Below are 24753 nucleotides of genomic sequence, written 5' to 3'. Positions count from 1 at the left end.
CCCACCCATTAACAACTCAGCGTCGTGAATACTTCATTTATTTGCTTCATTGTTATACGTCATATAATATAGTTTCATATACCACATATCGCAGCAATGATAAATCAAATTTGAAAATAGGCTTTAAATAATGTAACATTATCATATACGGTAGAGAATAATTCGAGGGGCGATCGATGCTCCCTCAGCTGACACTGAAATACCGAGCACAGAGTACTCCCACGTGTCTCCATCGAACTGATCATATACATATATATATATTTACTTATCTATATATATGTATATCGCGTATCGAGGTGTAGCATGTACCTGTAAGTGCCGACGGATATTCCTCCCTCCTTATATATATACCGTCCTCTCCGTCGCGCGCATCTGTTACTCCTGTGTGGGTGTGTAGCTATAATAACCATAATATATAATATAATAAACAGTATTACCACCATAGCAATAATAGTATTACAATAGTACTGTCGCTAGGGATGCACGGGTATATATATATTTATGTATATGTACGAGTGTCGGCCCGCTACGTCGCGCCAACTACAAATCGACATCCGTGAGTTTCCTCTCGCCGTCCGCGTCACTATACGCGAACGCAACGGCGAGGCGTCGTGATCGGGTAAATTGTTCATAATCGGAAGTCCCCGCAGGGTTCGAAGGAAGTCCTCGGGAACCTGGCCGTTCCCGAGGGTTCTCCGTCGCCTAGTTTATGAAAAGAAACCTCGCCTGAGTCTCGCGCCAAGATCGCTAATGCACGGCGCGAAGAGAGCACGGAGAAGAGGCGCGTTTACTTTATCCCGTTTCTTCCTCCCTTACGTGTATCTAGCCCCAGGTCGAGACCGAGTTGCCTCTTGCCGGACAGTCGCTAGAGTTTCGCGCCAAGATCACCGACCCTGCCGCCGGTGTTTCTTTTCCTGCGACAGGCATCGCGTTTTCCGCTCTAGTCGTCCTTCCCGGCTGCTTCCTATCCTTGACTCGGTCGTGGGTGAGAATGGCCACTCCTAGAACGTCTCGAAGCGTGTCTCAGGTTCCTCCACCCGAAGACTCGGCAGAGTCTCGCGCCAAGAACAGCGCATAGAGCGGCTCCCATCGGCTCGCAGGCCGCGTCGCGGGCACCGCGGCTGAGTTAATCCTCGTTAATGGCTGTTAATCTTGGTTAATCCTCGTTAATCTTTGTTAATCTCTGACAATTTCCCCGCTCCTTCCAGAGGTCCTGGCAGCTTCTCTCTCCAAGGTGGTCTCTCTCGCAATTAGGGCCCGCAATTAGCTCGTTACTGGAGCGCAAGATAGCCGGCACGAGTCCTCTGAAACCGCGAAGCCACGATGCGAGGATTAATCGGGAAAGAGAATAAGTCCTCCCCCACAGGAAGGATACATCTGAAAAGGTCCGGAATGTGCGCGCGCACCGGCAGAGTGCCGCGCCAAGTACACTCCCACCCTCCCCGGAGAGACAGTCACGACGGACCCGTTTTTTTCCACAGTTTCGATAAGTTTCCCGCCAAACTCGCCACGAAATTATTATACATAAACCCCCACGAGATAAAACGACTCCCCTCTAGTTTTTGTATTTTTTATATATGTAATTAATCACGGATTTACTGACGCAGGATATATAGAGCCGGACGTACTCCGCGTCCTTGATACGGACCCTGTAAACTCAAACGTTCCCTTGACGCTACTAAATGCGGCGAAAAGGAAAGAGAGCGAACAAGGGCTCCCTTTTCTCTCTCTCCTTCCGTCAGACAATCGCGCCGATTCGCGAAAAGAGAGGAAGACGAATTCGATTTCTCCCCTTCATTCCCGTCGTCGCGGTTCATACGGTGTAAACGACCTTCCAAAACGTTAACGAAGCCGGCGAGTTCTTTGTGGACCCAGGGTCTCTCTGGCAAAGACCTCGATCAGGTCGGTTAACATTTTCGAGGCCTTTATTACCAAATAACGATTATAATACTCGCAGAAAGCGCCACTCGAGAACCATTCGAAAGAGTTTAACGTCGAAGGCAATCGAAAGAGTCGCGGGTTATCGCAGGTTCGAGGAGGTACTTTCCCTCCCCCTCTCTTTCCTGGTCGCGTGGAAGCATAAAAATGGGGTGTACACCAAACCACGAGTCAGTTATTTACAACAATCATCGTATATTCGCAATGGTTCCAGGTTAAGTCGTGCATAATCGCGCTTGCAAAGGTGCCCCTCCTCTCTCGGCCGAGGGTGCCATGGTCGAAAAGAAATCGGGAGGGCAATACGAAAAACCGAGGACGACGACAAGAACACCCGAGAATCGGGGACCACGGCTAAGCCGCTAGATAAGCCAAAGGCGACAGTAATGGATATCTGAATTTATTGTGACAAGTCTGGCAAGTATCATAGGTTATTAAGTTAGACAGATAGGTAGACCATACCAATGGCAGAATGACACAGTCACCATCATCAGCATATCGATTATCAATTAGCACGATACAGAGCATGCAACTACCAGGGGCCAAGAATCGGCTCGGCGCGAATTGCCGGCCGCAAAGCGCTCGACTACTTGCTCTCTCTCTCTCCCCCCATTATCTCTCTTTCTTTCTGCCCGTTTCCTTTTCCCCATGTCCATCTATGGATTCTTTTTTTCCTTTTCTTCTTTCTCGTGTCTCCCGCAATCGCCTTAACCCCCTCTAAACACCTCCGTGGATTCCGTGGATCTCCTCCCCCCCTCCGCCCAACCTCGCTCGCTCTCTCCTCGGCCTGCGTTAGTCCACACGCACCATATTCATTAATTATTGGTATCGAATAAGTATATTAGATAATAGCAATAAATTGTAGTAAGGATTTACCGTCTTATCACCTAGCATGACAAGTAATATGGGTCTGCGTGTTCAATGAATATAGGATAGTAATGTAATTTACGTAGTGTCTAGAAACAACGCTTCGTATGCCAGAGTTCCATCTACTACTACTCGTGTCTTCCAGGTCTGTCGTCTCGTGTCCGGATTACAGGAGAGGGTGGCTCCGTCCGACGAGTTCTCTTCGTCGCCCTCTAGTGGGCCCACTTGTTCCATCCCTGAAAAATCAGATCCAGGGTCAAAGCGGGACGAGGATTCACGGGAAGAGGGAATTTCGTTCCTTCTTGGTGATCTCGAAGAGCCCGTTCCTAACTACCCTTCCTGAATGTCGTCCTTTAAGGTGATACGAAAGGATCATTTTATATATTAATTTTAATAACGTATTTTAATACGTGATTTCTATACGTACGCGTCGCTAAGTTTATCGTCGAGAGGACGAGGGATATAAATAGTTTCAAGTATTAAAATACGTTATTAAATATGAACGGCGTGGTATCATCGTGAAAGTTTTCATCGAACGCCGATAAGTACCTAGGAATACCGATAGAGGGCGGGACGAGCGATGGCAAACGAGAAAAGGGTTAGACAATGGCCAGGTGCTCGAATACACGGGAGATGTTTCTCACCGGATGTTGCTTGTCTTGGACAGGGTCGGGCATCCCCCAGGCAGGTGGCTCGATCTTGGCGGATTCGTTCGGCGGCATTTCCTGTAGTCCTGCCGCTCCGAATTGTCCGGGTAAAAGGGTTAATCCTGGCATCAAGGACAACGCCGCGGTGTTACCGTTCGGGAACGGTTGCTGATTGTCCAAGTGGCCCTGAAATTACGACACTGGGTCATGATCGCGGAACCATCGTCCAAGACAACACCAAGTAAATTTTACCGTCCCCTTATAAACCCTTCGAAATGAAATTTTCATAATTCTTAATTTCAACCCAGTTCAATTTTAGAGATTTAAATTTCAAACCCTCACCAATTTTAGGAACTTCAATTTCAACCCGAGCAAATTTTACCTACTTTAATTTCCATGTTTCGGAATTGAAGCTTCCATTGAAGTTCTCTCTGCTGTCCGCGGTCGAAAGACTAACGGTTAAAGTAAATCAAACGGTTAAAAGAAAAATCTCTATGAGCCAGGACCTGGAGGTACAAGAGCGCAGACTCAACGATTACCTGGAAGGTGGACTCCATCATCTGGTGGAGCTCGGCGTCGGCGTTGGAGACGCGGCTGTAGGAGGTGGCGGCGTTAGAGCGGAACACGTGGTGCCTGTCCATGCCGGGAGCAAGGCTGGTCCAGGAACCGACGAGTTTCTCGTTGCCGAGCATCCAGTTAATGGAGTCGGCGTCGCCCCCGGGTCCCATGCCCGCGGCGTAGTTCTTCCAGGCGCGCTCGGTGCCGATGGGCCTGGGAACCTTGCGATCCTCGATCTTAAGCTGGTTCATCTCCTGGGCGACCTGGGCGGGCGAGGAGGGGGACATGGCGGGGGAGCCGCCGTTCTCGAGGCTGGTGATAAGGTCGATGTTGCCGGGCTGGCCGGTGATGTTGGCCAGGTGATTGGAGAACCCGATCTGGCCCATCATGGGGTCCTGGTGCGGAGGGTAGCTGTTGTGGGGAGGGCCAGCGAAGGGCCACCGGGTCTGGCCGTTGGTGGAGACGCTGGGGTTGGCCGCCGCCCTCGAGGGCGCGCCCTGGTACTTCCCCATGGGGAAGTTGCCCAGCATGGCCAGGTTGTTCGACTGAATCACGGAGGCCGGGGGGGCGGGGACCGTCGCGAACATGTTCGGGTGGATCCCGGTGCCGGTATTGAACATCGTCACCTGCGGTTTGTTGTTCAGGTGCAGAGAACTCGAGAAATCGGGGGCCCTGGGGTTCAGTCTAGACATACTAACGGTGGTGTTCACCGAGGCCGACTGGGCGATCGTCTGGGTGAAATTCGGCATGTGCGGGAGGAACGGCAGGATCTGGTGACCGCCGGGCTGGCCCTCGCCGGGCACCATCTTCAAGAGGTTCGAGTTAACCCCCGGGTGCTCGTACCCGGTCGCGTTGCCCTTGAACAGGCCCACGTCCAGCCCGGGCTGCGAGCCCGAGGACATGGCGTGCGGCTGGTGGCTCGCCGCCGCGTTCCGGGAGCCCATCTCCCCCTGGAACACCTGCCGGTTGAACTGCGTCATCCCCGCGCCCATATCCAGGTTTTGCTGCGCCATAACCGGCCGCGCCACCGCCAGACTACCCCCCGGCAGCTTGTTCGGCAGCTGGTGCTCGTTGTACCCCACGGAGGTCTGGAACTGCGGCGGCTGGATCGGGTTGTGCACCCCCGAGGGCGACACCCCGCTGCTCGTGCCCCCAGACTTGCTCGACACCGGCGAGCACATGCTCGTACCTCTGTACCCGGGCGCCTTAGACGCGTCCACCTGAGATCAAAAGAAACGTCGTTATTCACCCCTAGATCCATTTGGTCCAACCTGGAGACCAGTCCCCCCCACTCAAAAAAAAAAAAAAAATAACTGCAAAACCTCCGGAATTAAACTTCAATTCTTCCGAAATTAAACCATTGCTCCTAGAAAATTAACCTTCTATCTTATCAAAGTTAAATTTCTACTCCTCCGAAATTAAACTCCTACTCCTCCAAAATTTAACTCTTCCATCTCAAACATTAAGCCTCTTCTACCTCTTCCCAATCACAAATCGTCAAGAGCACCCAAATCCTTGACGTCCTCACAACGGAACGCGACATATTTTTCCAATCCCAAAATTGTCCACCATTATCCCTACCCTCCACCTGTCCCCTCAACCCTCCGAAGAGACCCACCTGCGGCGGCACGCTGTCGATGAACTTGTTGGAGGAGGATCCGGATGTATTAACGGAGACCCCTCCACCAGCGACGGTAGCAAAGTTCATGCCCTTCTGAGATTCGTTCTCCCGCCCACCCCACATGGACTGCTGAGTGACCTTGGTGAAGGTATCGTTGAAGAGCGAGTACTCTAGGGGCGTGCTATTGGACTGTTGCTGTTGTTGCTGGTCTTGCATGGACCCGGAAGAAGGTGCGATGGGAGTGGAGCTGCGCATCTGTTGGTGCTGTTGCGGCTGCTGTTGTTGTTGTTGCTGCTGTTGCTGTTGCTGCTGTTGTTGCAGGGTGGAGCCTTGAGCCTGGGAGACGGCAGCTACCGTTGCAGTGGATACCGGAGGCGAGGGGGTCACGCGAACCGACCCCGAAGAGGTCAGGGTCATCGTCACCGAGGGGCCGACCTCGGGGCCGTTCGAGGTCGCCGTGGGCGCCGCCGCTCCGGGAGTCGAAGACCCTGACGAGTAGGTCGCCTTCCCCTGGTAGTGCGAGGACATGGTCGGCGGCGCCGAGAGGGTAGGCAGTGGTCGGCAGTGTTTCGGCGAGGAGTTCGCCGCGACCTGCTGGGGAGAGGTCTGCGGCGTAGCCGGCGCCGTCGACGAGGACATCACGGTAACCGTGTTCGCCTGGCTCGGCTTTTGCTTGGTGCCTCCCGGGTGGCTCGACTGCATCACCGTCGTCGAGGTGTGCGTCGACGCGGTGATCTCGGACAGCTTCGCCGCGAAGGTCTGCGTCGTGCTCGTCGTGGCGATCTTCGTCGCCCGGCCCGCCGTCATGATGGCGCTCGTGTAGGACATGGTCGTCTTCGTGTTCGTCGAGGAAGCCAGCTGCGCAGCGGCGACCGCTTGCGCGCGTTTCTCCGCTAGAAGGAGACAAGACGAGGCTTAGGGCACGCGAAGGAGAGAGAAAAAAAATCAGGTGGTACCAGCGCGTACCGATAAATCCTAGGGATTCGTTGCCAACAGTTAGTGAAGTCGATAAAATTAATTTCTCTTACTTTCGGCAAGAAAAAAAAAAAAAATATCACTTTTAGAATCACTTTAACCCTTTCAACACCAACACCGACCACATCGGCATCAATGTAACGAGTTTGGATACCAGCGCCGCGTTTCGTCGGCGCTTGGTACTTCGCGACAAACTCGAGCGAGTGGAACAGCCAGTTTTCAGAAACAACCTGTACCGCGATACAAAAAAAGTTTACTTGTGAACAAGTACACGGGAAGGAAAGGGTTAATTATTCGAATGTACGCCTCATATAAAAAATTAGGTTAACTCGGCATCAGGGTTGATGAAGGTGATCGGTTCTTGAGATGAACGTCATATAGTTGATTTAAAAAAGAATCTTTTGCTTGGAATCGATGAATTTAGTAGATCTTAATGGATTTCAATCACCTTAACTCTGTTTCTATGACTTAGTTAGGGTACTGGTTGGTTCGCACGGATTTATCGTTACGCGCGTTCGCCACCCATGTCGGACTCTTCGCGGTTACCTGCGGCAGCGAGTCTAGGCGCCGTGGCCCTTGGCAAGGGAGCTGGGAAAGCTCCCGCAAGTTTGATAGTAGAGGAAGAACGAAGTGGCAACAATTGACTGACGGACGACACGCCGGCCGTGTACCCCGTCTTGTTCGCCTGAGAGCCACCGGTACTAGACACCAGGCTAGCCGGCTTGTTCACTGGCCCCAGCTTCGTCTTCGCGTTCGCCTGGAGCGGTCAAAATTCCCGAGATGAAGGCACGTTTCGAAAGTCTATACTTAAGGCGACACGAAAGCGCCATCCAAGAGGTCGATCGAAACACATTTCTGCGACCCGAGTGCACCGATTAAAAATTCTACACGAATGTCCAAGCTCTAAGGGAACACCCTGGCACTCGGGAAATTTTAATTCGCATGCAAAATTAGAAGGTTAATAAACCTAGTAAAAGAAATATTAAAATATCACGGGAGCCAGGACGTTCTCTAGGGCCTCCACCCCCGCGTGGTGGGATTTCAAGCTACCGGTGTACCAAGTTCGAAGGTTTCATAAACAGAGACCTCTGAGACGCGAATTACAGGTCGCCTTAAGGGTGTACATAGGTCCCAAGCAATTACCGCAATGCTGGGAATGGTCTTGTCCCAGGAGGAGGACGTGACGACGGTGAGCTTAGACTTGGGGAGCATCTGCAGGATATCGACGTCCGGGTCCTTGATGAGGGCGGCTATCAGGGTGTGCGCCTGCTTGGTGGCGTCCGACGAGCCCCTGATGACGCGAGGGATTTTTTCTTTAAGTCCAGCTCCGGGTAAGATTATGGTAGGAGGCGTATAGGATTTTGATCCTGGACGCAATGGCAGGACGTTGGCACTTACCTGATGGTGATGATCCTTTCTACCTGGCACTTGCTCTGCTTTTCCACCTCGATGTGCGCGCCCGTTGCGCCCCGGATGGCGTTGATGTTGCTGCCACCTCTGCCGATGACCCTGCTGATGGCGTTCGGCGGAACGGACACCTTCTTCGAGCGGAACGGCGAGTTCATGTACCTCCCGGAGTCGTCCGACTGTCCCCTGGGTGAAAGAAAGTGAATTTACCGGCCAGCTCCTAGACCACCCTCAACAAGACTGACGACGATCGACATCACCCGGTCTACGAATCGTCTCTTGAACTTGCTTCCACTATTTCCCTTAGTCAACGCAAGCAGGAAAATTCGAGACCATACTTTTATCTCAGGGTAGCTGATATTATTCCTAAAAGCAAGGACAAGCTGCGATCCGCTGAAGACGAAGAGTGGAGTATGGCGGAATTGGCTCCGTGTCAGACTTTCAATCGAACCATACATCCACGTCCTTTCATAGCCAAAGACCGGCAACGGTGACTCTTGCGGAAGCGAACGAATTCTAACACGAAGATCATGAACGCGAGGAACGCGAATAACATGAAAAACTGATCCCGTACTTCCTAACGACTTCCTTCCAGCCCTCCTCTCGCTTCCCAGCTTGTTTAGGGCTGGTGGAGCTGGTGGACTTGGACGAGGTGTTCAGCGAGTCGCCTTCGTATTGATTGCTGTAGGATTTCTTGCCCTTGCCGGGCATGTAGGTCTCGTTGCCGGTCGCCTCGAAGTCCTCCCTCTCTGCCGGATGCCTGGTCGACTCGAACACCAGCTGGCCCTTGAGTTTCCTTTCGTTCGAACTGTTCGCGGCAGATGTCGCCGCTCTGGCGTTGGAGACGGTCGACGAGGAGTTAGGGACGTTGCTGACCGTGTTCGCGGTCGTTCTTCTGCAACGAGATGGAAATTATCAATAAGTCACGTAATATTCGCTTAATCACAAAAATGGTCCGAGTGAAACAAAAATCATGAAAAAATAAAAAATGAATCCATCCCATATGTTGCCTCTCAAGTTTCGTTATTAGGCTGGAAGGAGTACGTTTCAAACTAGCGAACTAAACGAGTTGTAGAAATAATTCCATTGCACCCTCCCGTGAATTTCTACTTTTCCGCCATTTTGGTCCCACTCGATAAAGGGGGAATAAATCGCGAATGAATTTTCTAGAACGGAGCGACGAATAGAGACCAAGAGAGACGAGAGATTCTCACTTTTCCGAGGCGGTGTTCTGCGCCTTGGTGGGCGTGATCGCATTCTGGGCTATACTCGTGTTCGGGATGAGGACGGCCTTGGGCGACCTGTGGGGCGAGGTCTCCTTCTCGTTGCTGCTAGGGCTGTTACTCTTCTTCTTCTTCTTGTCTTTCTTCTTCTCCCTAGCCTTGACGTCGTTGCTGCTGCAGCTCCCTTGGCTATTGGCATCGATCCCGCTGTCGCCCTCTTCCTTGTCGGGGTCTTCGGGGCTCCGGTTGACGGGAGAAGGCACGTTGTCCATGCGCTCGCAGCTGTCGCCGCCCTCGTGCTCGCTGTCGTCGCCCCTGTCTCCGTCCTCGTCCCCGGACTTCTTCCCGTCCTCCTTGTCCTCATAAATGGTCTCATTCTTCTTGTTATCCTCGTGTAACTTCCGCTTCTCTTCCTTCTTCTCGAGCTTCTTCTTTTTCTTCCGCTCCCTCCTGCGCGCCGCGGCGGCCTTCTTCGACTCCTCCCTGGTCTTCTCCATGTCGAGCTCCTCGAGGAGGATGGTCGCGTTCTTGTTCGCCTTGGCAGCCTGGGTCTCCTTGGCCGCCCTGATGATCTTCACGCACTCTTGGCACTTCTCCAGCAGCTCCTTGTCGCTGACCGTCGCGACGTACCTCGTCATCTCCTGGTCACTCGGGAACTGGGTCACGTGGTTCACCATCCACTTGACCACCTTGATGTGGCCCTTCCGAAACGCGGCCATCAGACAAGACACCTAGGGGAGATGAATAATCCAACAGAGTCATACAAGCGATCCCTATATCCGGGACGACCTTGAAGAAGCTTCCTACGAACCTTTCGATTATCCTGGGAGTCGATATCTGCGCCGGCGTGGTAAAGTAAATCCACGACGTTGAGGTGTCCACCGTTAGCCGCCAGCCACAGTGGACTGTTCCCCTTCTTGTTCTTCACCTCGACCTGGGTTCCCCTGGAAGATGCGAGATTGTGTAATATAATTATTATAATCGGTACCTGGACCCGGGCGAGGTCCTGACCCCGGTGGAAACCCCTCGAGAGATTACCTCGACAACAATAATTCTACGAAACGGCAGTGACCCTTATCGGCGGCGATAGTCAAAGCGGTGTCCCGGGAAGAAGGTACAGGCGTCGCATTGACGTCGGCCCCCTTGGTGAGCAGAACGCGGCCGACGTCGACGTACCCCCCACTGGCAGCCTCCATCAAGGGTGTCAGTCCCGTCTGCAAGAATATCATCAAGGTAACCGTCCCATTCGACGTTCCAAGTGTTCTCCACCTGCACGATGAAGGACTCTACCTTGGCACGGTGCTCCACGTTGGCCTTGCGATCGAGCAGGAGGCTGACGACCTCGTGTCTGCCTTGGAAGCAAGCGAGGGTCAGCGCGGTGTTGCGGTTCGTCTCGATCTGGGCGTTGATGTCGCTGCCCATGTCCAGCAGCAATTTGACCGCCGCTGTAATTTGTTCAAAATGTTAATACATACTAGTTGACGCCTGGCGGTTGTCCGCTAGTCCTGATCATTCCTAGATATCATCTCTGGTTATCCCGACAAATTAAGTTGTTCCAACTTATTCCTTGTTATTCCTGTATATCCCTCTCTACCTGTATGTCCATTCATAGCGGCGAGCATGAGCGGAGAGATGCCCAGCTTGGAACCGGTCCTGGAGTTGATCTCGGCGCCATGGCTAAGGAGGAGCTTGATGATGTTGACGTATCCCCCCGAAGCGGCCAGACTTAGAGGGGTATAGTCGGAGACGTTCCGGTGTTCCTTGTTAGCCCCGCGGTTCAAGAGCAGCTCGACGACCTCGTACCTTCCTCCGCTGCAGGCTAGAGACAGCGGAGTGTCCTTCGTCCTCTCCGACTGAGCCTCGATGTCCGCCCCGTGGTTCAGCAGGATCTCGACGACCTTCTGGTGGCCGGCCGTTGCCGCCAGGATCAGCGGCGTGAAGCCCTTCTTGTCCCTGTGCTCTGTCGGGTTGAGAGATCGTATCAGGTCGCCCGCTCCCTCATCGGATCTCAAGGACGATAAATAAATAGAAGATAAAAAAACAATCAGCTCCTACCGATATCCGCGCCCCGACTCAGCAGCAACTCGACCAGCTCTTCGTGGCCACCGGCACAGGCCAACGTCAACGCCGTGTCGTGGTTGCTGTCCGTCTCGGAGTCGACGTCCATACAAGAAAACGGAGCCGGTGGCACCTGGTTGGCAGCGTACCCGCCGACCGTGGGAACACCCGTCGTGTACTGTCCGGACACTGCAAACGAAAATCATCGATTCATTAATACAGATTTAATTTTTAATTTTCCATTCTCCCCCCCCACCCAGGGACATCCATTTCAACGAGGCATAATTTCCATTTCGACGCATTCACTCTCGTATCGCATAAAAATCGGACTTTCGGCAAGAATTAATAATTCCAGAGCCTTAAGGTGTTATGAAAGTGTCACATATATATACGTACCAAAAAATCAAAATATTTATAAAATTTTCCCATAAACTAGGTGCACCGAATAATTATGAAATTTTAACACGTGATTATGGAAGTCCTAATGATATTCTTGAAACTCGCGAAATTTAAATTTTCTAAGAAATGTAATTTTTTATCCCGAACAAGCACCAAAAGGACATCTCTCGAAAAATAAAATTTCATGGGTTTCGAGACCTATTTTTACGGCCTCCATATTCACGTTGTAGGGTTTGAATAAATTACTGGCAGAACCGACTCGTACACCATGGAATACTGGACACCCTGAGGAGCGACCTTGGCATAATTGAATCTTACACCATGGAATAATGGACACCCCGAGGAGCGACCTTGGTCGACATAATTAACTCGTGCACCATGGAATAATGGGGCTGCGTGAACCTGAAATCCAGTTTGAGGCACAAACAAAATTAACAGGCTTATTGGAATGTTCCTGTGATGTAGACGTTTGTTATCATGAGTTTTGTTTGTGGCATATTTTTTTTTATTTTTTACAAAAACCAAACCAGTTCTAAAAGATAAACAAATTCCGAAATTGTGGAAATTTGGATTTTTCGAATAATGGGTTCTCTGACGTTATGGAAATTCAGAGAGATTCTCCCAGAACCTGCAAAACGTTAAAATGGTAATTTTAGAAATTTATTTTTTTTTCTAACAGCTCTGGTTTTGTAAAAAAAAAAAAAGAAAAAAAAAATGGCGCAAACAAAACAACGTGGCACAAACGTCTACACCATAGTAACATTTCAATAGAGCTGTTAATTTTGTTTGTGCCTCAAACTGAGTTCCAGGTTCACACCGCCAAACAATGAACACCCTGAGGAGTACCAACCTGCGGCAGGGTCCAACTGGTAGTTCTGGGTGGGAAAGTTGGCCGTCTGCTGCTGAGCGGTCGCGGTGGACTGTTGCTGGCAGGACTGTTGCTGGGACAGAGGAGGATATCGCGCCTTTTTCCCCTTTCCGGCAGCAGGCGCGGTGTATACCTGCTTCTTGTCGGGAGCGGCCACGGTCGCGATGGTCGTGGCCGCCGGCGCCTGGGTCTGCGTGGCCACTTGCACCTGGTGGGTGTTGCACGTCGTCGACTGGGCGTAGCCGTTGGACGGCTGAGGTATATTATCTATCACCGCCAAGGCGTCGTTAACGGTCGGTAAGGATTGAACTGCAACGGCAACGAGGAACGTCATGACCCGACTCATACTCTACACCATATTACAAGTATAACCCCTCTCTAACGGCACGTGACATTGTCAATCGACACATGTGACTCCTACTTCGATCCTTTTCCGACAAATTTCAACGTAAACCCAAGAAATGTCCGATCAAGGAACTCCTGGTCAAGAAATTTCTATATAAATTATAAACCGTAAATTTATAAAAGGAACGATTTTGATATCTGTAAATTCGGCGATTTTTCTTTTTCTTAGCTTAAAACAAAAAAAGGAAGAAAATCGAGTCACAGAGGGTAAAGACTCCCAGGTCGTACCTAATTGCGAGGACTGTAGAAACAGCTGCGACTCATTCCTCAGGCTCTCGATGGCCTCGCAGAATCCCAGCGGGTAAGTGGGTGAGGAGAACTCGGAGAGGATTTGACTCTGGGGAGGCAGTGCGCTCGTTAACTGTAGCCCGGTGGATATGTCCGCTTGGATCTGTACGCCGGAGTTCGTGACCTGCAGGGAGGGCAGGGCAGGCAAGGAAACGGAAGCGACAGGAACAGCGAAATATTCCCGAGAGGCATGATGACCGGGAACTTGTTGAGCAACAACCTGTCCAGCCTGTTGCTGGACCTGTTGGGTCGGTTGCTGAGCCTGCTGGGGTTGCTGCTGCTGAGGCTGAAGCTGCTGGACCGGTTGCTGAGTCTGCTGCGGCTGTTGCTGCTGCGTCTGGTCTTTACTGGCGGGAATGTCCAAGTTCTTCAACTCGAGCTTCTCCTGATCTTCCGTGGCTGTTGAAGAAGCAAACCCCATAGTCGTATAATAGTCTCCGCGGATTCCCATAAAAAAAAAAAAAAAAAAAAAAAAAGAGAAAATATCCACGATCCTAAAAAATTACCATTCGGAACGTCGTCGAAGCTGATGGACTCGAATATCTCGGTAACCTCGTCGAAGGGGATCTGGGTGCCGTCCTCGAGCTTCAGGTGGCTCTCCGGGTACTTCTTCTGAGCGGCCGCGAAGAACGGACACGTCCCGTCGCGGTGGAGCCTCGCTATCTCCGGGTCCATCTGGTCCGGGAGTCCTTGCTGAGGAGCTTGCTGCGGTATCGGGATGACGGATTACATTCTAGGAGTTATCTCTAAATACCTACTATCACAGATTAATCTACCAGCCAGAAACGAGACCATGAATCACGGAACTCAGGACGTTCCCGGCTCGGGGTGGGTTAAAACATGCAATGCAACTAAAAAGGGAAAAAGAAAATCTCGAATCTTCAATTTCACACCGTGGTCGAGGTGAAAGACTCGGCAGCAGGTGGAGGAGCCTCGTCTGGACAACAAAACGGCGAAGCAACAGGGAGGAGCAAGCCAAAAAAAAATTAATGAATAAAAACTGGAGGGACCAAAATGAGGAGAAAATAGTGTCCGATGAGTGTGACAAGCAAGGTAAGGCCTGGGTGTATTGGGGAGAGTCAAAAGCAAGGAGTCGTTTCGAGTATACCTGTTCGTGAAGATGGTGGGTATGAGTGGGGTGGAGGTGGGCCATCAGCTGGGTCGGCATCAGGACGCCGCCTCCACTACCACCTGGGAGACCACCCTGTTGCTGCTGCTGCTGTTGCTGCACCTGCATGCCAAGACGAGACCCATCACCACCGAGTACAACCCAGAGGAGAGAACCAGATCCCAAGGACACCGCATACCCGAGGAAGTCAGCACGATCCAAGGACGAGGACCCTCTCCCTCGCGATCCCAGAAGCTATCCATCGTTTACAAGTAAAACTAGAAATGGGGACACGAACCTGCACTTGGTCGAGCTGGAGCTGCAGTTGCTCGTTGAGTTGCTGCAGATGTTGGACCTGGATGGTATGTTGCAGCTGCTTTTGCTGGTACTGGTGCTGTAGCCCGGCCATGATGGTGACCTGCTGTTGCTGCAGCTTCCCGGTCGCCGCGGCCGAGACGGCCTTCCGGATGTTCTTCCCCTCCTTCTTGGAGACGGGCTTGGCCTTCGGCCGGTCGCTGATCGCGGTGTTCTGGCTGACGTCGCTGCTGGCGGTGATCGGCTGAGAGACCGTGGCCACCGCCGGCGGCGTCGGGACGCTGGGCGGGCTCAGGGTGGGAGTCGTCGAGGAATTCGCGGTCGTCATCGCGACCGTCGACGTTACGGGCATGGGGGCGAGGGATAGCGGCGGCATGGCAGGGAAGTTGCTCGAGGGTGGGAAGGTCTCGGCGAAGGTCGGTACCCGGGTCATCTGCCGTTGGGCCTCCTTCAGAAATATCTCCTTGACGGCCCTCTTCCCTTCTAGGTACGCATTGTAGGTATCCATGGCCCTCGACATCAAGTGACGCGACGGTATACTCCCGGATATCCCCGCTGTGTCGCAAAACATCCCTGATGAAACGCCACCGTTAACAAGGACTCCCTTACACCGACACCATGACAACCACCAACCCCCCAAAAAAAAGGACAAAACCACAATCAACTACCTTGAGAAGCCGTCGACTGGGCGGGCAGCTCGTGGATGAGCATGCCGGGTAGCAGTGCGTCGGCATCAGCGGAGTCTTGCTGCGGTTGCATCTGTTGAGGAACAGCAATGGCATCTGCGGCGGTGCCGGACGATCCCAGGAACAGCTGACCCGCGCCCTTAGTCTGCAGCTCCCGCTCCACCCTCTGCAAGTGATCGATTTTAATCCCGCTCTTCGTCCACCACGTCACCCCTGATCACCCCTTGAAGAGCCTAAAGGGAGACCAGCAGCCAGCCTTACCTGCAACTCCTCGAGGATCTGCTGCTTCTGGAGGATCTGCTCCTGCCGGGTGATCTTCCTGCTCTCGGAGTTGGTGGTGGTAGTGGTGGCGACTGCGGTGGTAGCCGGAGGAGGAGCTTGGGTCGGCACGGGACTGAGGCTGATGTTGGGCTCGGAGAGGCTGGTAAAACCTCCACTTCCCTTGTCGAGGATATTGGTGTCGTCCTTGGCAGTGGCCACGGCCTCGCCTGCAGGTTGCGTGCGAACCTGCTGCGCTTCGGCGGAGGTGAGGCTCATGTCAGGCATCATGGTGACCGAACGGTTTGTCCTTAACAGCGACTTCTGGGTGTTGTGCTTAGGCTGTAAGTTCTGGACCTGAGGCTGCTCGGTGGTCTGCTGCTGTTGCTGGTGCTGCTGCTGCTGTTGGGTGGGCGTCTGCTGCTGGTGAGGTGGAAGCTGCTGATGAGTAATATGCTGCGGCTGCGGCTGCTGCTGCTGCTGCTGCGGTTGCGGTGGAGGTTGCTGCTGCGGTTGAGGTTGCGGCTGCTGTTGCTGCTGCTGTGGCGGCGGTTGTTGTTGCTGCTGCGGCGGCGGTTGTTGTTGCTGCTGCGGCGGCAGCTGCGGCTGAGGTTGTAGCGCCTGAGGAGGTTGCTGCTGCTGCTGCTGTGGCGGTTGTTGCTGCGGCTGTTGCTGCGGCTGTTGTTGCTGCGGTTGTTGCTGCGGTTGTTGGGGCAGCAGCATGGGAGCAGGCGCAGCGGTATGGGGAGTACTCATCATGATGCTATGAGGGTAGTCCAACAAAAGTTGAACAACACACGTATGTCCACCCTTGGATGCCTCTATCAGCATGGTGGAGTTATCCTGTGGATGAGGTCAAACGCCGATTTTAACACCCCTGCTAACCAGATCTCGTCTCCCGCGGTGGCTTACGTTTCACTTACCTTTAATTTATGGAATGGATCGGCAGATTGCGCGAGAAGTAGTTCGACGACTGCACGATGTCCTCCGGCGCAAGCCAGCGAAAGAGGGGTATGATCATTGTTCGTAGTTTGCCGATTAACATCCGCGCGCTTAGTTATAAGAAACTGCACTGTACAAAGGTGACCGGCCCTACAAGCCTTCATGAGTGGTGTTCTACCGCCCTCGGATTCGTGTTCCTGAAGAAAATAGGGATTGGATAATTCGAGGAGTGCTTCGAGGCATTTTCGAATTCAACAATGTCGCTCGTATGCTCACCAGGTCAGCGCCAAACTGCAGAAGGAGATCGGCAACATCGGTATGGCCGTTCTCACAAGCATAGGTCAACGCAGTGTCTCCAGTTTGAGTCTGCGCATGGACATCCGCAGCGGACTCCAAGAGGTATCGGACAAGATCTAAGTGTCCCTCCTGAGCAGCCTCCATTAAAGGCGTCGACGCACCCAACTCAATATCCGCCCCGGCCTTTATCAGGAAGTCCGCGACCTCCAGGAAGCCACCGCAGCAAGCTAACGTAAGGGCTGTCTCCTGAGTCTCCTCCGTCTGAGCATTGATGTTGGCTCCTGCATCCAATAATTGTAAAGTTAAATACCATCGTGGTATTTACATATATTAGGCAACGGTCCTTAGCACCAAAAATCTAGTATACGTAGAAATAATTAATAACCTTGACTCAGAAGTAAGGCAACCATTTCTTCGTGGCCTTCCCTTGCCGCCTCCATGAGAGGGGTGTAGCCTTCATCGTTAACCTCCTCGATGTTCGCTCCCCTCTCGATCAGCAGCATGGCCAGGTCAACATGCCCTCCGCAAGCTGCCAGGGTCAACGGTGACTCGAAGCTATCCGTTGGCATGTTCACCTGGGCACCAGAATCCAAGAGGAGCCTGGCAACCTCCACGTGGCCATCCATGGATGCTTCCATAAGGGCAGTATGCATCTCGTCGGTTTTATGTTCCTGCGTAAAAAAACATAAAATAAATCAATCACAGAAAAATAAGGAAATTCCTCGAGGCGAAGAACTACATAACCTACAAAAACACTGACCTGATCGGCTCCAGCTTCCAAGAGGAATCGTACCATGTCCAGGTGTCCCTTATAACAGGCCAATGTCAAAGCGGACTCTTTGAATTCATTGGAATGAGTATTGATGCCAGCGCCGTGTTCCAGCAAGATCTTTGCCACTGGAACGTGTCCGGCACTGGCTGCTTCCATCAGAGGTGTGTGACCATTCTCGTTATGATCCTCCACATTGGCGCCTGCTTCCAGTAGGACTCGCACCACTTCTTCGTGACCGCCAGCGCAGCCGTACATGAGAGGCGTGTTCCCTTAAAGCAGGACAAGGTTTACGTTGTCACTCACTGAATTTACCGAGCCCTGAAATAAACCTGGTTTTATCTCAAGTGTCATCTACCTGATGTCGACTGAGCATTGACATCGGCACCGTGAGCTATGAGTAAGCTCACAATGTCCACATGTCCCGCACTCGCTGCCTCCATCAAGGGGGTACAATCCCCCTTGATGCCTCGATCTTCCACGTTGGCATTCATTGCGAGCAATACCTACAAAGGACAAAGAGCCGTTGCCTAAGTTGTACTTTCTAGAAAGATATTGGTGAAATTACCACCCGAATTTACATTCTAAGAAACGTTTGATACTCTATCAACTGTGACTTTAGCGACAACTTAACGGATGGCAGGTTATCTCGTAGAGGTAAGAGCATTGAACGAGGATCAAAAACTATGTTTAACCTGTCCACAAACTATGGCTGGCAATAAGATACAATTAATTAATTGGTAGTTTTCACCGGCCAATGGATAATAGCAATCAAAAGAATATCAAAGTTCTGCTACTTTACAACTGACATATCATACAAGAGACATTCACATGGACTTCGTATTCCGTTGGCATGGATACAAATCAAACATACGAAGACATAGGATGTATTCAGTCGATGGAAAAACCAATGACAGTGTCAAGGATATTTCTTTGTGGCAGATCAGAAATCATTTCGAAGCCTTTTTTGGCATGACTAATTGCTCGTCATTTATTGTAAGGATTGCGTGGAACAAATAATTTCATTAAAACGTTCCACTAACGTTCTACTTTCTTGGCTGTCGATTAACAATCAATACCAATACATAATAGATTTGCCGACATTACCATCCAAAGCCATTGTTTCATTGGTACACTTTTGAGGCGATAAATATTGAAGTGACCTTCAGGGTCAAGCACAAACCTGCGCAAGCTCGTAATAGCCAGCGGAACATGCAAGGGAGAGCAGACTCTCTCCTTCCTCGGTCGTCTCGTGTACGCTGCGCCCTTCGGTCAGGAGTTTCCGTACGGTGCCGACGTCACCGTCGGTGCAAGCCTCCACCAGAGAGCGCTTCTCGTTCTGGATACGATTATCGCTACGCATACGCGTCAATGCGGCTGCCGCCTCATCCAAAGCACAAGAGACACTGGACGTCAAACGACGAAGCACTTCGTGATCTGCCAGATGCTTTCCATCGCCAGACGCCAACTTGCCGATACCGGCTGCCTCCAGAAGAGCCTCCAAACGAGCCTGAGTCTCGGGGTCGACAGATCGCTCCGGATCTTCGGGAGCCAACAAGAATTTAGACGTCTCCAGGTGGTGATCCTCGTCCAACTCGGCCTGATCGATCGCAAAACACTCCACCTACGAGCAAGACATCCAGACATGGTACACCGTACTTCAACCCGACTCAACTTGCCTACTCGCACTTAGCACATGCCCCTAATAACCCCAGCGCACAACTTCATCATCTCGGATCCCGAAAATCGCGGCAACGACCTTAAAGACGGGCAAATTTCAACGAACTCAGGTATCCAATCCGTAAACTCGAAACGACCGCCCCAACGAGAACCCATCCTTTGTCTCGTCCAAGAATTCACAACCTCAAAGTGTCCCTCGTCCGAGCAGCCGAGTCGATCCGCCGTCGCGACGCTTCCATCAAGCGGCAGCATTTTACATAATCCAAGATTCACGGAAGCCCAGTCTCTAAGAGCACTCAGGACGTCCAGAAGCCGAGGCGAGGACGACGCGGCGGAATAACCTCCTCGCGAGGTAAAGAAAAAAAGGAAAAGAAAGGGGGAGAAAAAAAGTCCGAACTCCCGAGGTTGAGGTTATGGCTGCGCTCGACGGCGACGGCTCCCGAGGAAGGGCACCACGCGACGGCGCGTCAGCGCAGCCATGGGTCACCCCGTAGACCTTTCCTCTACGTCGACTTCTCCGCGACGATTTCGCAGCGGCAGGAAACTCGGGGCGTCCACCTCGTCAAAGGGAACGGCCGAAGAAAACCGCAGCTCGCTGCCCTACCCCGCGACGTGAGAAACTCTCTCGGTGACGCGCTCGCGGATAAAACGCACGCTACGCGACAGGAAGAGGGGGCGGGGACACGCGGGGCCGGGGGTCGCAGGAACGTCGGACGCGATGCCTCGAGGGTCAGGAAGGGAAGATCGACCCCGAGGGACATTCCGGTCGCCGCGGAGGAGGACGTATCGCGGAGGAATTCGCGAGGCGGGCCCTCGCGAGGTCCGCGACCTCGGAGGCGCGCGTCGGCCGCGCTAGGTGTCCGACCAGCTCTCAGCGGCGGGCGCGGCGTTGGCCACGATCCCTCGGAACCTTAAGGTTGGCTACTCGGGCGAGCACGGCGCTGACCGGAGTCCGAGCGACATGCAGCCATTCCAAGGTGGGACGGGACTGACACTTCCTCGCCTTCCCTCGGATCTCGCCTACCTTGGCTCGGCGGCCGCGTCCGGTCGGCGCCGCGCCGCTACGCGACTCCCGTCGGCCCGGCCCGACATCGACGGAAACGGCGCCCTCGGCTACCTGGGAGGATGGATCGGCTACGTGGACGCGCGTGCACCAGGATGAACGAACCTCCGACGATCGCAGAGTACCCGAGATAATATGGTGGCTCGCGGCCTCGCCACGGTTTTCCACGCACACGCACGCGGCGCGCTTCCGCCTCTGTCCGCCAGGGCGAGTGAGCGCCGCTCCCGAGGATGCCCGAGGACGGCCGAGGCCGCGCGGACCTGACCGAGCCGCCGACGCGTCGCCGCCCGAGCGCTCCCGAGCCCTCCCGAAAACCCCCGAGCGCCGGCGCTCGCTTGGCCGTCCACATCTCGCCGACTTCAAGCGAAAAGGAAGCCTTTCCGAAGGAATGTGGCAACGATGCCGGTCGCCCGATATCCCCGCACTATAAAGAGATCCCTCCGCCCCGTGGAAACCATACGGAGGATACGCGAACGGCTTGGAAACGCGCAATGAACCGTGGCACTTTGCGCCGAGTACCAGGAAAGGGTGCAAAGAGCTCGGCCCACCATGTCGAGTACTCTTTTCTTCCTATTCGCCCTCTCTACCACCCCTCGACCACGAAATTCAGAATTTATATATTGAGAGACCACTGCACGTAGGTATTAATTTCAAGGCGTTTCTACATTAGACTCGTCGTTGCATCCGGGCTGCGAGTCGGACTAGGTGGCACCCATCCGAGGCGAGATGACATTTAAACCCGACCACGTGTCGCCGGAAGATAAACAAAAGAGACAACGACACGGGGCGATCATTCCGATTTTTCCGCGTCGTAAATTTCCTTGCCATTCTCTCTCTGGGTCTCGGGATCTCGGGTCATTACGTTCGGACCTTCGTACGCGTCCAAGGGTCAGCTGATCGATTCCCGGATTTCCCCCGGACGGCGGTGACTTCCCATGGCCAGCCAAGGACTTCCGGCCGTCTCGGCTTCGAAGTCGCTCAATTTACTCGCGAACTTCTCGCTCGACTTTATCGGGGTGCCAGCGAAGAGATGACAGCTCCGAGGGGTCGCGGCCTCGCAAAGTCGGCCATGGCGGCTCACCGTGGCGCATCGGCACACCGAAGCAGGCGCGAGCCGAGCGGGCCCGAATTCGCCCGAGCTCGCCCGACCTCGGCCGACGGCGGCGAGCGAGCGCGCGCCCACTCGCATGCACCACCACGCGCAGGAGGGACGGAAGCTTGCGCGTGCGCGCGCACCCCTCAAGCCTCGTGCACACCGCGCGACGCGCACGCGAGGTTCACGCACTCGCGATCCACGAGAGATACACGAGAGACGTCCGCACACTCGCTCGTATATACGCACGCGTGAAGCAGCCAGCCTTTCGGAACACGCGGCCAGTTTACCAAGCGAGTGGCATTCAAAATCCGCCACGGCCAACCTAGGGAGACACCGCGAGAGGTCACGCGCCGACACCGAAGGTGTCGCACAGGGAAAAGATTCCACCTTGTCGGCGAACACCCCGGAATCACGCGACGTGACGTTCTCTTCCGTTTATTCCGTGGCGGTGGGATTTGTTTACGGACCTGGGGCCAAGGTTCGAGGAGTGCTCGGGATGGCAGGAATGCGAGAGCGGTCACGGTTCTTGGTGCTAAGAATTTTCCTGACTATTTCTCAGACGCTACGTATCTACGAACTCTCTGGCTACTCTGACTACGAAATTTCTGGCAATTACGAATTCTCGTAACTATGAGGTTTAGCTGCCGCGCAGTTTTGCCCGACGGGTCCTTTAAAAAGAAAATACGGGATTCTATGGAAAGTTCGCAGATCATAGCTACGGGGACGAGTCTCGTCGACTCGCCTCTTTTGTCCGCTCGGAGCCCTCTCGCGGGTCGTGTCCGCGGCTAGGAGCGAGAAGGGCGAAGAAAGAAACTAGGTCTCCGTATCGCGGTCTCTCTCGCTCCCTAGTCTCGGCCGCGCTTGGCCTCTCGCTTGCTCGCTCCCTTCCCATTTCTCATCTCGCCAGTGTTGCCACTATCGGTACCCATAGTGCATACCAGCCGAGACAGACACCGACCATTGGAACCGCGACTGCCGGTCATCCCGACGTTTTTCCCACTCCCGCGATGCTGGAAAGGTGTGACCGAGATATTCGCGAATTATGCCCCTCGAATCGAGCCGGAGGGGAGATTTAGATGTAACGGCGATTACGTACCCGCTGACCCCACAGCGGTAAACAAACACTGTTCGCCTTAACGGCCAGAGACGTTTTTCGCGACATCGACTCGCTCCGATTGGATATCGGTGCGAAGGAATCTCTCGATATCTCGTTATAGTTTCCATATAGCGAATTTCCAGCCGAGTCGTCGCTACCTCTGTCTACGGAAATTTATTAGTGAAAATCGACCCAACCGGTATAATCTAACTGACAGTGAAAGGAGTACCACGAGTAACGGGCCAAAAACTAAAAACGAGCAAACAATCTGGATTCGCATCGGTACAAGCGTAGCGACTACGTCTACCTTAACCTCGGGTCAAAACGTGACAAAAGATCGCACAGCTTCGATTTCTGTATACGTGCACACCACAGTTAAGTTCGCACGTGCCAGCGGACTGTTAGTTTCGCGGTAGGACGCGCGAATTCAGAGAACCCCTCGTCCCGATTCAAATTTCCCCCCACAAGATGGCGGCGGGTCCGCCCGGCCACCCTATTGGTCACTCGGCAGCCGTGCGCAACACTGCACCTGGGGTGCGTTCCGCAAGGTTCCGCAACCCAGCGGAACGAGCTAAAACACGTCCCGTCGCTTTGCTTCTCGCCTGGGCCTCGCGACTCGATGAAAAATGCACCGCTCAAGAGTTTCAACTCCCTCGTGCTAGAATAAGGGTCGAGACTCTATGTGGAAAAAGAATACGCCAGGGAGCACTCGCCATACCGCGCTTCTCCAACGTCTCTGGCCATTAGTGCGCACCTCGCGTTACATAACCTCCGTTCTCGTGGGGTCGCACCTCTCTCGGCCCTTTCTCGCCCTAGGCCGATCCGCAAAGCCCAGGGGCCTCGAAATCGAAAAAATCCATTCCGAATCCGCCGTCGCGTCGCCGCGACGTCAACGGAGCTCCCCACGTTACCGACCAATCGATCGACGGGGTTCGCGTCCCATCCTCCGGGTCCCCCATCCTAGAAGGGAAAAACCGGAGCGTGAGATTTAGAAATTAGGTTGCCATGGAATAAATAAAAACCCAGAGGCGAGGCTCCGTCGATAAGGCAGGTCCCCTCCGAGTCCCGGGCGCCTCGCGGCGACGGGCGACCGTCTCTCTCCCTTCCTCCCTCTCTCTTTCTCTTTCACCTTGCTCGGGCAAGGACGCGCCGTCAGCTCCATCGACGGCCCGTTTTCGCGCATCCGGTGGGGCGAATTTCCCGCGAGAGTCCGAGCCCTGGCCGTCGCCGCGTCGACGTCGCGCTAACGCGTAGAAAGGCCGACCGCGGCGCGCTGACGTCTCTCCTCTCACGGGCGCTCTCGCTCTCTCTCTCTCTCTCTCTCTCTCGCTCTCTCGCTCGCTCTCTCTCGGACTCTTTCACTCCCTCTCGCTCTCTCGCTCCCTCTACCACGCAACCGCCTAGCGGCGTCCTTCTCGGCCGCGGCGCGGCGCGGTCGCTCGATCTCGCTCTTTCTTTCTCCACCACGGCTCGTGGAACGGCGCGGAGGCTTCCTCGGGGAGCCGAGATGCGGGCGCGCCAACCTCCGGACGGTCGCGCAACCCTGGCGGACTGATGTCCGCGCTCAAGAAGGTTCTCGGCCGATCGGCCTAGGACAATCGCGGGCCCGGGCGACGACCCGGAGTCGATGCGCCCCGGCGCCGCTCCTCCTCTCGCGGCGTTCGCCGTGCCAATGGACACCGAACTACGGCCCTGTCTTTTTCTAGGCTCGTCTTTCGACGGCGCGCCGAGAACGGATTCTCGCGGCCCTCTTTACCTCCGAGACGCTGTCCTCCTCGCTCTCCGACGAGTCTGTCATAAAGCGCGGCTGCAGCTCCGAGAAGGTCTCGGTCTCCGACTTCGTGGGGCTCGAGTTCGAGGACTGCGGAGTCGACGACGTCTTCTCGATGTCGTGGTGAACGCTCGGTTTCTCGTGCTTCTGGCTATCCGAGGTCGTTTCTTGTGCTACATTCTGCATCTTTACCTTCCGGATGAGTCATATGACCACCAACTCGAGCGTTTCCCGGCTCGCGGAACACACACGGTACACTGGCTCTCGGCGAATATCTCCGTCGCGGTCGCCGTCATTCACGTAAGCTAACACCCGCCATGTCTACTATGGCCGACCCGAGACGAGTCCCGGATGCCGAGGCGGCCATTCGAGGCCTGCGACCGCGGCGCCACCTGCCCTGAGGCGGGAGATTTTGAAAACT

General features: G+C 53.8%; 1 protein-coding gene across 1 annotated transcript; it reads right to left on the bottom strand.

Annotated features, from left to right (window-relative positions):
- Nucleotides 1-22: 22 nt before the first annotated feature.
- Nucleotides 23-24651, bottom strand: LOC105702908 (ankyrin repeat domain-containing protein 17). The gene is made up of 29 exons (XM_012430865.1): nt 24318-24651; nt 18810-19250; nt 17985-18132; nt 17618-17898; nt 17243-17528; nt 16837-17138; nt 16542-16757; nt 16240-16461; nt 15622-16092; nt 15343-15526; nt 14658-15247; nt 14360-14482; nt 13758-13956; nt 13192-13650; nt 12541-12867; nt 11289-11480; nt 10828-11193; nt 10524-10678; nt 10272-10447; nt 10045-10177; nt 9225-9964; nt 8585-8905; nt 8002-8196; nt 7747-7894; nt 7150-7360; nt 5626-6521; nt 3989-5227; nt 3447-3635; nt 23-3038 (listed from the first exon to the last, which is right to left on the bottom strand). The coding sequence occupies exons 1-29, from the start codon at nt 24516-24518 to the stop codon at nt 3015-3017; spliced, it is 9435 nt and encodes a 3144-aa protein (XP_012286288.1). The 5' UTR covers nt 24519-24651; the 3' UTR covers nt 23-3014.
- Nucleotides 24652-24753: the final 102 nt, after the last annotated feature.

This window comes from Orussus abietinus, unplaced genomic scaffold, assembly GCF_000612105.2.
Source record: "Orussus abietinus isolate OABI.00-Male unplaced genomic scaffold, Oabi_2.0 scaffold321, whole genome shotgun sequence".
NCBI lineage: Eukaryota > Metazoa > Arthropoda > Insecta > Hymenoptera > Orussidae > Orussus > Orussus abietinus.
This window is presented reverse-complemented; position numbering and strand designations above follow the sequence as displayed.

Excerpts from the sequence above, each read along its gene's own strand:
- LOC105702908 (XM_012430865.1), bottom strand. The coding sequence starts at position 24,518 with ATGCAGAATGTAGCACAAGAAACGACCTCGGATAGCCAGAAGCACGAG. Across the intron at positions 16,462-16,541 it reads ATCCATTCCATAAATTAAAG|GATAACTCCACCATGCTGAT; the intron begins GTAAGTGAAACG and ends CCTCATCCACAG. Across the intron at positions 13,651-13,757 it reads CTTCGACGACGTTCCGAATG|CCACGGAAGATCAGGAGAAG; the intron begins GTAATTTTTTAG and ends CTTCTTCAACAG.